Source organism: Alosa alosa, chromosome 9 (assembly GCF_017589495.1).
Source record: "Alosa alosa isolate M-15738 ecotype Scorff River chromosome 9, AALO_Geno_1.1, whole genome shotgun sequence".
Taxonomy (NCBI): domain Eukaryota; kingdom Metazoa; phylum Chordata; class Actinopteri; order Clupeiformes; family Clupeidae; genus Alosa; species Alosa alosa.
This window is the reverse complement of record NC_063197.1, coordinates 6,376,141-6,390,714: the sequence shown is the minus strand read 5'-3', so window position 1 is coordinate 6,390,714 and position 14,574 is coordinate 6,376,141. Positions and strand designations below refer to the sequence as shown.

At 38.0% G+C, this 14,574-nt stretch overlaps 1 protein-coding gene across 5 annotated transcripts; it reads right to left on the bottom strand.

Moving 5' to 3' along the window:
* Positions 1 to 633: 633 nt before the first annotated feature.
* LOC125300598 (transferrin receptor protein 2-like) lies at positions 634 to 8,979 on the bottom strand. Of its 5 annotated transcripts, XR_007194589.1 has the most exons (9): positions 5,872 to 5,918; positions 4,986 to 5,069; positions 4,507 to 4,734; positions 4,186 to 4,314; positions 3,630 to 3,713; positions 3,106 to 3,217; positions 2,877 to 3,005; positions 1,591 to 2,021; positions 634 to 1,466 (listed from the first exon to the last, which is right to left on the bottom strand). XR_007194589.1 is itself a non-coding variant. In XM_048252639.1 (8 exons), exons 3-6 carry the CDS (start codon positions 4,855 to 4,857, stop codon positions 1,908 to 1,910), a joined length of 459 nt encoding a protein of 152 aa, XP_048108596.1. In that variant the 5' UTR covers positions 4,858 to 4,868; positions 4,986 to 5,069; positions 5,872 to 5,918; the 3' UTR covers positions 643 to 710; positions 1,343 to 1,466; positions 1,591 to 1,907. The 5 variants fall into 5 exon arrangements, 4 of the variants coding, with proteins under 4 accessions (XP_048108595.1, XP_048108594.1, XP_048108593.1 ...); XM_048252639.1 differs by lacking the exons at positions 3,106 to 3,217; positions 3,630 to 3,713; positions 4,186 to 4,314 and adding an exon at positions 4,837 to 4,868 and having other exon boundaries at positions 643 to 710; positions 1,343 to 1,466; positions 4,507 to 4,701; XM_048252638.1 differs by lacking the exons at positions 3,106 to 3,217; positions 3,630 to 3,713; positions 4,186 to 4,314; positions 5,872 to 5,918 and adding exons at positions 4,837 to 4,868; positions 8,948 to 8,979 and having other exon boundaries at positions 4,507 to 4,701.
* Positions 8,980 to 14,574: the final 5,595 nt, after the last annotated feature.

The window sequence follows — 14,574 nt, the reverse complement described above, 5'->3', positions numbered from 1 at the left end:
CTTGCTACAACAGCACTCGGGGAGCAGTGAGGGGTTAGGTGCCTTGCTTTTAAGGGCACTTCAGCCGTGGATTTGGGCATGGGAGAGAGCTGTGCTAAACCACTTCCCCGCCCACATTTTTCCTACTGGTCGGAGATTGAACCGGCAACATACATCTATTGTACAGTCAACAAGAAGAGATTTACAAAAATGTCAAATTGAAATTTATTGTTCTATTGTAATGAACACGGAATTCAGACAGGAGGAATCTTGGGCTTTATTAACAAACAGAAAAAGTAACTTACATAGTTGGACTAAGTAACGGTTTCCAATTGTCCTCTTCTGTTTATGGTAGAACAAAACTGTCACATTTGGATATTGAACCAATTAATATTAAAAACAGTTAGCTTATCAACATACAAAGAAAAGTGAGATTGCTTTATAATAAAAGATGCTTTAAATTTTCCAAAAGATGTTGACAGATTAAAGGGAATGACATGTAGTAATCACTGTGATCCTTCTTTATGATCTGCCACTGCTGCTAGTAGTGCTGGTGTTGCTGCTTAGTGCTGCTCCTGCTGGTGTGGTTTCTGCCACTGCTGCTACTACTACTAATGCTCCTGCTGTACCCCAGTGTCCTTACTGCACGGGACGGGGTAATGTGGTGTTTGTGGTGGTGCTGCTTCTACTGCCGCCGGTGGTACCTCAACAAACTGCTGCACATTCTCAGACTAAAGGAATGCGCATAATTATTAGATATGCATGCACAAATCTGTTTTAGCCTGTAACACTGTAACACATTAAATATTAAGAACAGCCCTTTTATTTCATTGAGTTAAATTGAAAGAATCTTATAGTGCCCGTGGACTGATAACCCTACTGGTATGCAATTATTACCCCGGCTCGTATTTGGAGGCCAGCCTTTATTTGTCTGAATCGACCACGCTACCTGCTATTATCCGAGGTCCGGCTATAAATAATTTGAAGATTTACGGTATAAGTATAGATCCATGTAGGTGGCCTAAATAATATATTTCTGGAATACTTGTAGTGTGTAGATGTTATTTATGTTATATTAAGTTATATTCCATATAACTTATGGTGTTCTCATAAGGATGTAATATACTGTAGGTTAGACATGTCCCACCATCACAAAGCAGAGGAGCAGTACTGCGCACACGGGATCCCTCTCAAACCTAGTTAGAAGTAATGCAGATGTGTACAAGATATACACCACTATATTATAAATTATATAAAGTTTGGGGTACACTTAAGATATGTCTGATGTTTTTCGTTTGATAAAGAGGACATTTCAAAGTGACCTTACACTTCTGCACAGTAGTATGTCTGTGTGATATCATACCTAATCGTATCATTGTCTGTAGCAACTCTTGCTTACACCACCTTTCTGATGCCCAACATAGATCATACCCCATCGGATTTGCAATAGCAGCCTCTGGCTCCAGGCTGGGACTGCTGGATGGCACCTAATAGAAAATGAAACCGCAATTGCCATACAATTTGTTATTGTTGATTAAGATAAAAATCATAGCATTAAAAAAAATAAGTAAGGTAAGTCAATCAGGTGTACAAAATAGAAATGATAATTACCTTCTGAAGGCACCCTTGTAACCATCACCATCTATGTTTATTCTTTATATCAGTTTATTTGTGAGGGCTCTGTCAATAAAAGATAGGATTACACAAAATGATGCATGCTGTACAATAAACTGAATTGCTGTACAATTACTGAAATAATGATTATGATCAGTTCATTCAAAACACTGCTCACATTACCACCAACACAGTGGTATACATGGCTAAATTGCAAAATTCAAGACTATTTTAAGTAGCTGCAATAATCATGATTAGTTTATGGATTAATGTTACTGAAATGATTAATGTTAGATTAATGAACCTGTTCAATTTTAAATATTATGTTGTTTTGTATTTATGTGTCGCTTTGGACAAAGGCGTCTGCCAAATCCATATTCCAGAATGCACTCGGTGTTCTCAGGGCAGCAGTCCTCACAACACTCCGCCTGCAAACAGAGGGACTAAGATTAATAAATTGCAAAACACACAGACCATGATAAGACCATCACTGAAGCACTACTACATGCATCTTAAATAAACACATGCCTCAGAGCAAGTCAGGTACATTAAAAAAGGGGCAAATAAGGGCTATGACATGAAGAACATGTAGCCTAACACATGTAGCCGTGGCCTACTGGTTAGCACTTCGAACTTGCCAATTGGTGGGATGACGGAGGGTTGCCGGTTCAAACCCCGACCAGTAGGAAGTCGCTGAAGTGCCCTTGAGCAAGGCACCTAACCCCTCACTTCTCCCCGAGCACACCTGTTGTAGCAGGCAGCTCACTGCGTCGGGATTAGTGTGTGCTTCACCTCACTGTTTGTTCACTGTGTGCTGAGTGTGTTTCACTAATTCACAGATTGGGATAAATGCAGAGACCAAATTTCCCTCACGGGATCAAAAGAGTATATATACACCTATACTTAACACTACCCTTCACAAACTAAAGATCCCTTTACTTGTTGGCATGATAGTTCTGGTAATTGAAATTCTCCAAATGCATCATACTTGCCCCATTCACATCCATTATATAACATGTCTGTTCATGGTTATAACATTACTTAACTGCAGTTCCTTAAATCAGTGGCTGAGATAACTTACATATTAGCCTACTTCATTAGTTTGTTTTACTGACACACCCACACACACACACACACACACACACACACATTAACACAAATGCCATGCCCGTGCGAGCACACACACTAACACAAATTGGCAAATCATTATAGATACATGCCTGTATGTATGTGTGTGTGTGTGTGTGTGTGTGTGTGTGTGTGTGTGTGTGTGTGTGTGTTACCCTCATGATGCGAGTGTTGAGGAGGCAGGTCACTCTTTCATCATCAATGTTGCTGTTCTGGATGTACTTGGCAGCTCTGCTGTAGTCTGCTCTGGCACTAAAGACCCACTGGACTGACAGACCATGAGCCTACAGCACATACACATTTTAATGCACAAAAAAGATTAGTGTTGTGTTTTTACTCTACTTATGTGTGCATGTATTTGTATGTGTACATACGTGTATGTACCTGTAGCTCAGCGGAATAATGGGACCAAGAGGCCCACCAGCTCCCCGATGGTGCACCCCATTGAGCTCAGCTGGCCCTGCAGCCGCTCCTGCAGCCGACTAGCACTGTCCCACTGTGTGTTCACAAAGGGTTACACATGCACAGCCTGCACACACACAGACAACAATACAATGCAAATATACTGCACAAATATATGAGCACAACTAAAACTTTTGAGGCGAGTGTTTTATTTTGCAAGAACTGTCAGACATTCTGTAAATGTAATTTGAGAATAGAGAAAAGGGTGGAAGGTTTCAAAAAATGTGTTTTAACAATTGTGGAAAACTGTAAGTGTTCCCTTAATTTTTTGGGCAGTATACATTTACACTTGTTTACCTCATCAAAGCGCACCTCCATAGCAGGCACTCCTTCAAAGGGAGTAAAGCTGTAAGCACCACTGCTCAAATTAACTCTGCCACTAAACCACATACTTAGAATACCCCCCTGTGCATTTCATGAACAGACAGTACAGAATCTGTGCTTACCAAAATTCATCTTGAGGAATCAGTAGATGTGGAATGACAGAATCCTCAGGAAGGGTAGCACACCCGCAGGAGATGGTAGGTCTACTAAAAGTAAATGAAAGAAGTTTGAGTTCACTAATAAGAAGAGTAGATCCGTTGATCTCGTTGAGGCTTGATTTCAACCCGCACGTCTTCCTCTTGACTTGTCTTGCCCACAATCCCTTTTGACACTGATTGAGGGGTGTTTTGGAAAAAGACATTGTACATAACAGTTAGACCGAAGACCAGGAAACAGAACAGAACAGATGTATAACAATGAACAATGACAGTCAAATCTATGGACAAGGAATTTATGGATAAATAGCATATAGAGCCATGCAGAGCCGCCCCCCCCCACACACACAGACATTAACACAAATGCCATGCACACACATACACACACACACACACACACACACACACATAAACACATACATACAGGCATGTATCCATAATGATTTGGCAATTTGTGTTAATTTGTGTGTGTGTGTGTGTGTGTGTGTGTGTGTGTGTGTGTGTGTGTGTGTGTGTGTGTTACCCTCATGATGCGAGTGTTGAGGAGGCAGGTCACTCTTTCATCATCAATGTTGCTGTTCTGGATGGACTTGTCAGCTCTGCTGTAGTCTCCTCTGGCACTAAAGACCCACTGGAGTGACAGACCACGAGCCTACAGCACATACACATTTTAATGCACAAAAAAGATTAGTGTTGTGTGTGTTAATCCGTCTCTCTATAAAAACTTTTCAAATCTGAAATGTGTTAAATTATTTATACTCTACTTATGTGTGCGTGTATTTGTATATATGTGTGTGTGTGTGTGTGTGTGTGTGTGTGTGTGTGTGTACATACGTGTATGTACCTGTAGCTCAGCGGAATAATGATTGAGCTGTGAGCTGAACTGATGCAGGGAGCAGCTGTAGCAGGTTGGGTCAAGCGGGAGAACGGCATGATGGGCCGGGTGAAGGACCAAGAGGCCCACCAGCTCCCTGATGGTGAACCCCATTGAGCTCAGCTGGCCCTGCAGCCGCTCCTGCAGCCGACTAGCACTGTCCCACTGTGTGTTCACAAAGGGTTACGCATGCACAGCCTGCACACACACACACACAATGCAAATACATACTTGAGAATAACATCTCCCATATATTGTTTCACATTCTAATACAGACATGACCACAACTGTGGAGTTTACCTCATCAAAGCGCACCTCCATGGCAGGCACTCCTTCAAAGGGAGTAAAGCTGTAAGCACCACTGCTCAAATTAACTCTGCCACCAAACCACATACTTAGAATACCCCCCTGTGCATTTAATGAACAGACAGTACAGAATCTGTGCTTACCAAAATTAATCTTGAGGAATCAGTAGATGTGGAATGACAGAATCCTCAGGAAGGGTAGCACATCCGCAGGAGATGGTAGGTCTACTAAAAGTAAATGAAAGAAGTTTGAATTCACTAATAAGAAGAGTAGATCCGTTGATCTCGTTGAGGCTTGGTTTCAACCCGCACATCTTCCTCTTGACTTGTCTTGCCCACAATCCCTTTTGACACTGATTGAGGGGTGTTTTGGAAAAAGACATTGTACATAACAGTTAGACCGAAGACCAGGAAACAGAACAGAACAGAACAGATGTATAACAATGAACAATGACAATCAAATATATGGACAAGGAATTTTATGGATAAATAGCATATAGAGCCATGCAGAGCTGTAAACAGAAAAGTTGTTAAACTCAAATTGTAGTAAAGACCACAGGTCAACACCCTCTATGGCCTGTAGCCTATACTAGCCTTGTGAGAAGGCAGAACTGAATAGTTCACTCTGGCGAGCACAAACTCACAAAAGGGGCTAGGTCATCTTACTAATGTTAGATTTGACTACTGCTAGCAACAATGCTAAGTCAACTACCTACAATCACGTCAGGTTTAACTAGGTATATTAGCCATTTGACCTCCAAATGAAGTTGAAGAATTCAACTCTTCAATGAAGAAAACATATTTCCATTGATTGCCTCTATTACCTAGCTAACCAAGATAGATACAATGCTTACTAGCAAGTGGATTCTATATGGCTAGCATAATGATAATTGAGCTCATGTTCAAAATAGGAATTCAACAAGCAGCGACCAAAAAAAAAAAAAAACATGAGCAGGTATGAATAAACAGGCAAACCTCCAAAGTAATGCATGTAAACAAACCATAAACGAGATATTTTGCATCTACTTACACACCGAGCAGAGAGGTTTCTTTTATCAATATGGGCAGCAAGTTGGCAGTGTCGCAAAATAATGACATCAGGAAGAACTTCACATTTTCAAAGTTTAAGTAGCTAGACTTTTCGCATACGAAGGGATATTTAATGATGTTATAAAAAGGCTATTTAAAATCTTTATATTGATCGTCCTCCAACTAAACAAATTCTGGATATATTAGTGGCTCTCAATTTTAAAAAGAAAATAAAACATGGGTCTAAACAAAAAAAAACGGATTTTTTTTTTATGTATTACAAACGTAAACCTTTAGCATCGTGACCAAAAGGTTACCTAATTATCAAATTTTAAGTACTGCTATCAAACGGAATTTTCATTAATTAGCCTACACCAAACCATTATTTATTTTAACGAAACTTATTTATGAAATAAAAAAATGATTTCGACAGGTGGCCGTGCGTGGCCATGTTGCTTGAGTGAGCGGATATGTAGGCTACTGCGCATGTGTCACTAGCTGATTTTGCGTATGAATTCATACGCAATTCGGTATTAGTGTTGCGTACGACTGTATACGCATTGCTTGTGAGATCGGGTTGATTTTGTACCGCTATGCGGTACATCTAGTTTTTCAAAAATTGCCATATAATAAAGAGCATCCTTTGAGCTAGTGTTTAATAGACTAGCACACAGCGTTTAATAGAATAGTTGCATAGGCTACAATGCAAGTAAATAGGCTATAACAAACTCACCAATAGGCTACAGTTGAGTGCAAAATCTCATCATCTGTGTCTTTCTATTCATTTGATTTGATTTCTCATCCTTTCTCATTCATTCAATTGAAATGTTCTTTAAAGTACAGAACTAATTCTAACACATTTCCGAAGTGGCTAGGCAGAGGCACCAAATGTGATGGAAAGTTTAAGAGCGAACAGGACACTCGGCATGGCTTTTTAGTATTTTATGCTGCTCTGACAGTCCACTTTTATTGACTGTTAGTGTACTGTTTTTTGAGTTTGGAGATGTACTGTTTTGCAGCAAAAGGCTTTGAATGCCGACTCCACAACTGTTGCACTTCCCAGCCAGTTGGTGAAATAGATTGCCCACTATGAATCAGTAACAATAACTCAAAGACAAATGGATGACTAGACATTTAAACTACATAGCATTTTAACCTTTGAAGTTATTTATCACCATCACTACCACACTTAAGGTGAGTTTCATCCACACAAAAAAAAGTAAAAATAAAAAATCAGGTTGTCACATTAATACCATCCAGCCAGTTAAATCAATTAGAAGCCAATTACTATGACATTATCAATAATTTCTTATTTAACCCTTTGCAGACTGTGCCGAACATTCCATTTTTTCATACTCGATGGCCTTATGGCACAAAAAGGCTTATTGTATGATTATGCTACATGACAAAGATACAATATACCCACCACTCTAATCAGGAGAAATAGCCCTTTCAAATGGTATAAAATATAATTAATAAGTTTGAGGAGAACATACATAATTTTTAAAAAATATCTTTAAAATTCAACCCCAAAAACACTTAAAAATATCAGTTTGTCAAGATTAATCTAATTTTTCTCCCAATTTCTATTGTAGATAGAGAAAACATAGAGTGTATGGGAGATTCACAATTTTGTCCCTCTACTCAGTGATAAAAAACAGAATCAATGTGTCACCTTTTGTTCAAAAGTTATGATAAATTTATTAGACCTTTGCAGCCTGCACTAAACATTCCGTTTTTCATACTTGATGCCCTTGTGAGACAAAAAGGCTTATTGTGTGGCCATGCTACATGACAGAGATAAGATATACCCACCATTGTAATCAGGAGAACTAGCCCTTTAAAATGGTACATATCATAGTTAATAAGTTTGAGGGTAACACACATTGTTTTTAAACAAAACCTTCAAAATTCAACATCAAAAAACGTGAAAATATCAATTTGTCAAGATGAATCTTTCTTTTCACCTAATGTCTGTTGTAGATATAGTGTGCAAAGGATAGCCAGTGTTGTGTTCTCCTCAGTGAAAAAAAAACAGAATCAATTTATCACCTTTGGTTCAGAAGTTATGATTAATTTACTCATAACAGTAACAAGTAGAATTTTTAAAGAGTAGAATGTTTTCATTTCCCGGTTTGGCATCTGACCTAAAAATACAGATATAATGGTCATGTAAAAAAATAAGCTGTTTTACCATCAAAACAAGCTCAATATGGGATGTCTTACTGTACTCTGAAGAGGCTAAATCAATTGTGGGGAGGACAGATAAAGGCTGAAAGACAGACTAGCTGATTGTAACTGCTTCTCCGTGTGCTTCATTCTACTATGAAAACAAGAATATAGAGACACTGGCACATGTGTTAGGTTTCTTAAAGGGGAAATAAATCATTTTATTTAGAAAAGTCTTAAACAATGTGATTAAATAACCAGGAACAACAACTTCAGGTAAATAACAAACATATGTTTACAAACATGCAGTAACTATTAGAACTACAAGAATGACAAGACAACAGTATAACAAAGATCAACAAATCTTACATGATGAAGCAAACATCAATTCATACTAACATTCACACACATATATATAAACAATTAAAACGTTAGAAGAAATTCAATACATTTAACAACCATACAGCATATAATTCGATACAATATATAATTATCCATATCATTTGCCCCACACATAAGGTGATACACTAACGCCACATTCACACCAGATCCGTGGTGTGTGCATTGTCACAGCTGTGGCATGGTTGTGTGTGTGTGTGTGTGTGTGTGTGTGTGTGTGTGTGTGCATGCGTGTGTGTGTCCATCTAAGCCTAGCAGACGATGGGGTGTAAATGCTATTGGAGTTGGTGTCTCTGTCTGTGTTGGAAGGATAGGCAAAGTGTATGCTTTGACCAAACTCAAAATAAAGAAATTGTCAGATAAGAAATATAGAAATTGAATTACAAATCTAACCAAACTATTATCACTATAATCCCTTTCATTATTGTTATAAGCAACACTCTTATCACAACCAGAAATGTGCTTGCGCCCAGATGGACGCACACACACACACACACAAACATGCTTACCCAGCTGAGGATGATGGAAGATTATCTCCTCCTGTAGCACATCATTGTCTTCTTCTTCATCCAGAAGCTACCCATCCATGTCCCATGTCCATGCCATCGTGGTCCTTGGGGTCATATTTGCCATCAGCAGTCGGCTGCTTTCACCCCAGTTGCACGTACTTCTCTCCCTCCATCTAAAATAACAAATCACAGGTCTGATAGTGAATAGGTTGTTTAGTTTTATTTTACATTAATTCCACATAATCTTAATCACCGCCAACCATGACTCTTTTCACTAAAAGTATTATTGTCACTGGAGGACTCCAATATTGCTTGGAGAGGTAACATTAGTCTCAGAGCTCACTACAGTAAGTGTTATTGCCTTGGCTAAACCATACATAGCATACCAGCTTCCAAGCAAAAATTGATTTATTAACATGAGTCAGGAGATATGACAGAAAACATCTAAACAGCATATGCATACACATACACACCGTGCATAGGCTACTGCAGTTGCGTAAAGACAAAACACCCCCTTAGAAAATAATGTGTTGACGAGTAGGCTTGGGTGTATGAGCTCCCATCATAGTTAGCCACCCAAAAACCTCATAATCGTAGCAGCCAACCTTACAGCCTAAAAGCTAAACCATACTAAAACACATTTATAACAAATCTTCAGTCATGTATTCATGAAAACAGCAGTCAATGAATAAAATCCTTACGTTACACCATCGGTGATCAACACAGTCTTCACGTCGGTAACGTAACATTAACGTTGTCATTCATGTCAGATGTTTCTATCTAAGTAAGCTAAGCAACTTGGCTACAAACAACTGTAAATTGTGCTATACATATTACGAAGGAATGAAAGGTTTATTTGACAATAAAATACCAATTAGGTCTACTTGACATCAAGTTGGTAGTCATGAAGCACGGGAGTGAACTTTATCGCGACTACGCGTCAAGGACATGTTGCAGCCTCTCCTGATGCTAACGTTACCTAACTTAGCTAGTTTTCTATCAGATGACAAGCAAGCAACATCGTTCAAAATAGAACAAATCGTTAAAGTTTCAGTCTTAGTAGGTCTTCTTCTTCTGTCAGGTTTTATGGCAGTTTACAGGCAAAGTGTATTACCGCCATCTACTGGACTGAGATGCAATCAATTGGATGTTATTTCAAGGAAAATCATAAAAATAAAAAATAAAATAAATAATAAAAAATAAATAAATAAATAAATAAAAAAAAAAAACACAAAACAACCAACTAAATCCTATTTGCTAATTGTGTTTCTTTGATAAATGTGATGACAGCACTAGTGATGTTTCCTGATCTAGGCTCACCTAATAAGGTGTCTAAAGAGAAGGCTTTCTTGGCTCGCGTTCACTTCCCTCTTTAGCTTTTTCTCTTTGTCTGGAGAATCTTAAGCATTTTAAAAGAACATGATCTACATCCTCTCTCATTCCACAAAACTCACATTTTCCAGTTGGATGTTTATTTACAACATGTAAGCTATTATTCAAACCAGTATGGCCTATTCTCATCCTTGTAAACCAAACCTCCTCTTGTCTGTTTGGGTACATAGGTTTGTTATTTAGGATATTCTTTTGTATATTATATAAATGTCTACCTTTCTTCTCCTTATCCCATTCAGCTTGCCATATTAAGTTAACTTTGTGTTTGATGATTACCTTAACTTCTGATCTGCTGAGAGGAATGTTTAACTGAACTTCCTCTTCCTTAGTTGCCTCTTTTGCCAGCTTGTCTGCTTCCTCATTACCACCAACTCCTTTATGAGCAGGTACCCATACAAACTGGATTGATATTCCCTGTTGACTGATTGCAAATATGATATTATTAATTTCATTCAATAAATCCTGTCGGCATGATGATTCTCCATTTTGTATAGATGTGAGAGATGACATTGAATCAGAACAAATAACTGCTTTAGGGGCCTAGCTTCTTCTATCCACTGTAATGCAATAATAATAGCTGTCATTTCAGCTGCAAATATGGACAGATGGTCTGATGTTCTCTTTTAATAGAGATTTTGTGATCAGGGATATATGCTGCAATACCTGTTTTACCCTCTGAATCTTTAGATGCATCTGTATAGACCTGTGTTGTATCATAATACATACTTCCTAGATAGTGCTCTCTACGTTCTGATACACTCCTCCAGATTTAGCTATCTCTTTGGTTTCCATAATTACCATAGGAGAACAAAACAACCAAGGTGGAGTTCCTACCAGGGGCACAGTCTTACTACAATTGATACCATCTATTTCCAGTTGGTTTGCTATTTTATTACCATCCCAACCAAAGCTACAAATCTGGGATCTACCATATTCCCAACACTTTCGTTAAGAACTTTCTTAGTGGGGTGTGATACATCATGTTCCTTTAAATTAATCCAGTAAGCCATACTCAACTTAATAACGCCTAAGGCTTAAGGGCATTTCTCCTGTTTCTATTTGTAATGCTGGTATTGAAGATGTTCTAAATGCACCACAACATATCCTCAGACTTTTAGCCTGCATTCTATTGATTTCACCAATCAATGTCTTAGATGCTGAACGATACACAATACATCCATAGTCTAACACTGATCTTATCAGTGCAATATAAATTCTTTTAAGGGACATCCCTGGCTCCCCAGTTGTACCCTGACAAACATTTCAAAACATTAATGCCCCTTTTTGCACCTCTCATTTATTTTCTGTATGTGTTCCTTAAATGTTAACTTGACATCAAACCACACTCCCAGGTACCTAATAACGTTAACTTGTTTTAATGATTGATTATATAACTTAAGTTCTAGTGTGGGATTTATTCTTTTTTTTGAAAACAAATAAATTGAGTCTTCTCTATAGACAAATGAAAACCCCACTCACATGCCCATTTTTCTACCTTGTTAATAGCCAGTTGCATTTTGGTTGTAATATTATCAATATTAGGCCCCTTTTACCCACAAAGCTCCATCATCCGCATATAATGCTCTATTAATTCTAATGTCGCCTATTGTATTGAAAACATCATTAATCATGATGTTGAACAGCACTGGACTGCATACACTACCCTGAGGTGTTCCGTTTTCTATTGAATAGATGTTAGAAAAATTAACCCCAACTCTCACTTCTATTGTTCTATCCTTAAAAAGTCTCTAATCCAGTTAAACATCTTACCACTAATACCCATTCTATTCAGCTTAATTAACAGTCCCTCCTTCCATAGCATATCATACGCTTTCTCTATATCAAAGAATGTTGCTAAGACTGATTCTTTACTGACTTGTGCTTTCCTTACTTCATTTTCTAGACATACAACAGGGTCCATCGTAGAGTCGCCCATTACGGAACCCACTCTGGTGTGGGGAGACAAGACCTTTTTTCAATTTCATACATTAGTCTTCTAGTGATCATTTTCTCCATAAGCTTACATAAGTTAGATGTTAATGCTATTGGCCTGTAACTTTTAACTTCAGTCTTATCTTTCCCTGGTTTCCCAATAGGAACCACTACAGAATGTTTCCAGCCCAAAGGCAATCTTCCTTGCTCCCAAACCTTATTGTAAAGACTTAAAATTATCATTTTAGCCATATCATTGACTTCATTAATCATTTTATAACATACACCATCCTTCCCCGGTGAAGTATTCCTAACCCCATTTAACGCTCTCCTAAGTTCAAATAACGTAAATTCCTTATCTAGTACACTCTCGTTTATTACATGTTTCCCCAGTAGCCCTTTACTCTCATCCATAACTTTAACTCTCCAAGACAATTCCTCATCAGTTAGGTTTTTTGAACTATGAACCTTAACAAAACTTTTTGCAAGCATCTCTGCTTTCTCTTGATTAGTTACTGCCTCTTTATCATTATTTTTAATTACAGGTAGAGAAAATTCCCTTCTAATGCCTCCCATCTTTTTAATCATGCTCCAAACATCACCCACTTTGACTTCTGCTCCTATTTTACCACAAAAGTCACGCCAATATGTCCTTTTTAGCTTCTTTTATGACTCTTTTTTAACCCTTGAGTGTAATTTTTTATATTCCATTAAGTTGGTATAGGAATGATTTGATTTAACAATTTTGAAAGCTTTATGTCTGGCTTTAATTGCTTCCTTACAATCATCTGACCACCAAGGAACCATTCTTCTTTTCCTCATCCCAGAAGATTTGCCAAGAACCTCCTCCGCTGACTCACATAAAATATTTGTAATTGTTGAATTTAACTCATCAACATCATTACTCATTTCTGACATTATTCCCATTAGCCTGCCACTTGCCTTCATGCTATATAACCCCCAGTTTGCTTCTTTTTCATTCTCCATCTTGGAAACCAATTCTCTTCAAGGCACACATTTTGATTTCTAATACCTAACCAAATAATATAGTGATCACTGCCAAGAGAATTTTCACTAACCTCCCATTCACTTACCCCTGCTATCTGATCAGATACTAATGTAAGATCTATTGCTGATCCTGTTCCATGAGACGCATCATACCTAGTATTCCTTCCGTCATTTAAACAAACCAACTTATAATCATCCATAAACTCCTCAATAGTGCTCCCATTTTCATCCACCTTAGTACCTCCCCACAGAGTGTTATGTGCATTAAAAATCTCGACATAATACTAGCTTCCCATTTCCCTCCTCACACATATTGTCTAGCATTTCTCTCAGGATTCTTTTACAAGGGTTATAAAAGTTGACGATTTTAATCTTAGTTTTACCTACCCAGATCTCAACCAGGACTGTTTCAACCTCTTTATCTGCATTTAAAGCTCTGTAATTAATCCCCTGCTGAATAAATGTGGCCACTCCACCTCCTGCAGTATCCCTGTCTTTACGTACTGCTGTATATCCATATATTATGAAATCAAGTGATGATTTTAACCAGGTTTCCTGTATACAGATAATGTTGGGTTTAATATCTAATTCCTCAATAAAGTTTTTAAGTTCCTGACCATTAGCAATTAAACTTCTGGCGTTCCACTGTAAAATTGATAGACTCATTACTTAACTGCCACCTGGTACCTGACTATCAGAAATTCCTAATACCATGTTATGAATAGAGTCAACTGACAAATCATGAATCTCTAGATACTTTTCTGCTGCTCTTTTCATTATTTTAATTCTATCACTTCTACTTGCCACTTGGGCTGAACAGTTAACCACTTCCACCATAAAAGCAATGAAACTTTTCTTATCCACAATTAAAGTATCTTCAGTTACCTTACAACATTTCTGGGTCGTTTGAGCTTGACTAGGGTTAAATCTAAAGGGGCCATACCTACTTTAACCCTTGATTTTGCTTGGTTTTCTTTGTCAACCTTTTTAATGGCTTCAGCATAAGTAATGATCTCTTTTACCTTAACATTTTGCACTTGAACTGCTCTTTTATGCATTTCGCACCCTTTGTAGGCCGCACTATGTTCACCTCCGCAATTACAGCACTTGATTTTCGTTCCTTCCGCACATTTACCATATTCATGTTCGCCTCCACATTTAGCACATCTGGGTTTTGATTTGCACGCAGAAGAAATATGTCCATATCGCTGACATTTAAAGCATCTAGTTGGTGGGGGGATGTAAGTCCTCGTCATATAACTTACATACCCAATCATGATTCGTTCAGGCATCTT

What these genes read in the sequence shown, in the direction of transcription:
- LOC125300598 (XM_048252638.1), bottom strand. Translation starts at nt 4,857, where the DNA reads ATGGAGGTGCGCTTTGATGAG. An exon ending in TGGAGGTGCGCTTTGATGAG is followed by an intron (nt 4,702 to 4,836) that starts GTAAACTCCACA and finishes GTGAACACACAG; the next exon opens with TGGGACAGTGCTAGTCGGCT. An exon ending in ATTATTCCGCTGAGCTACAG is followed by an intron (nt 3,006 to 4,506) that starts GTACATACACGT and finishes TATGTGCTGTAG; the next exon opens with GCTCATGGTCTGTCAGTCCA.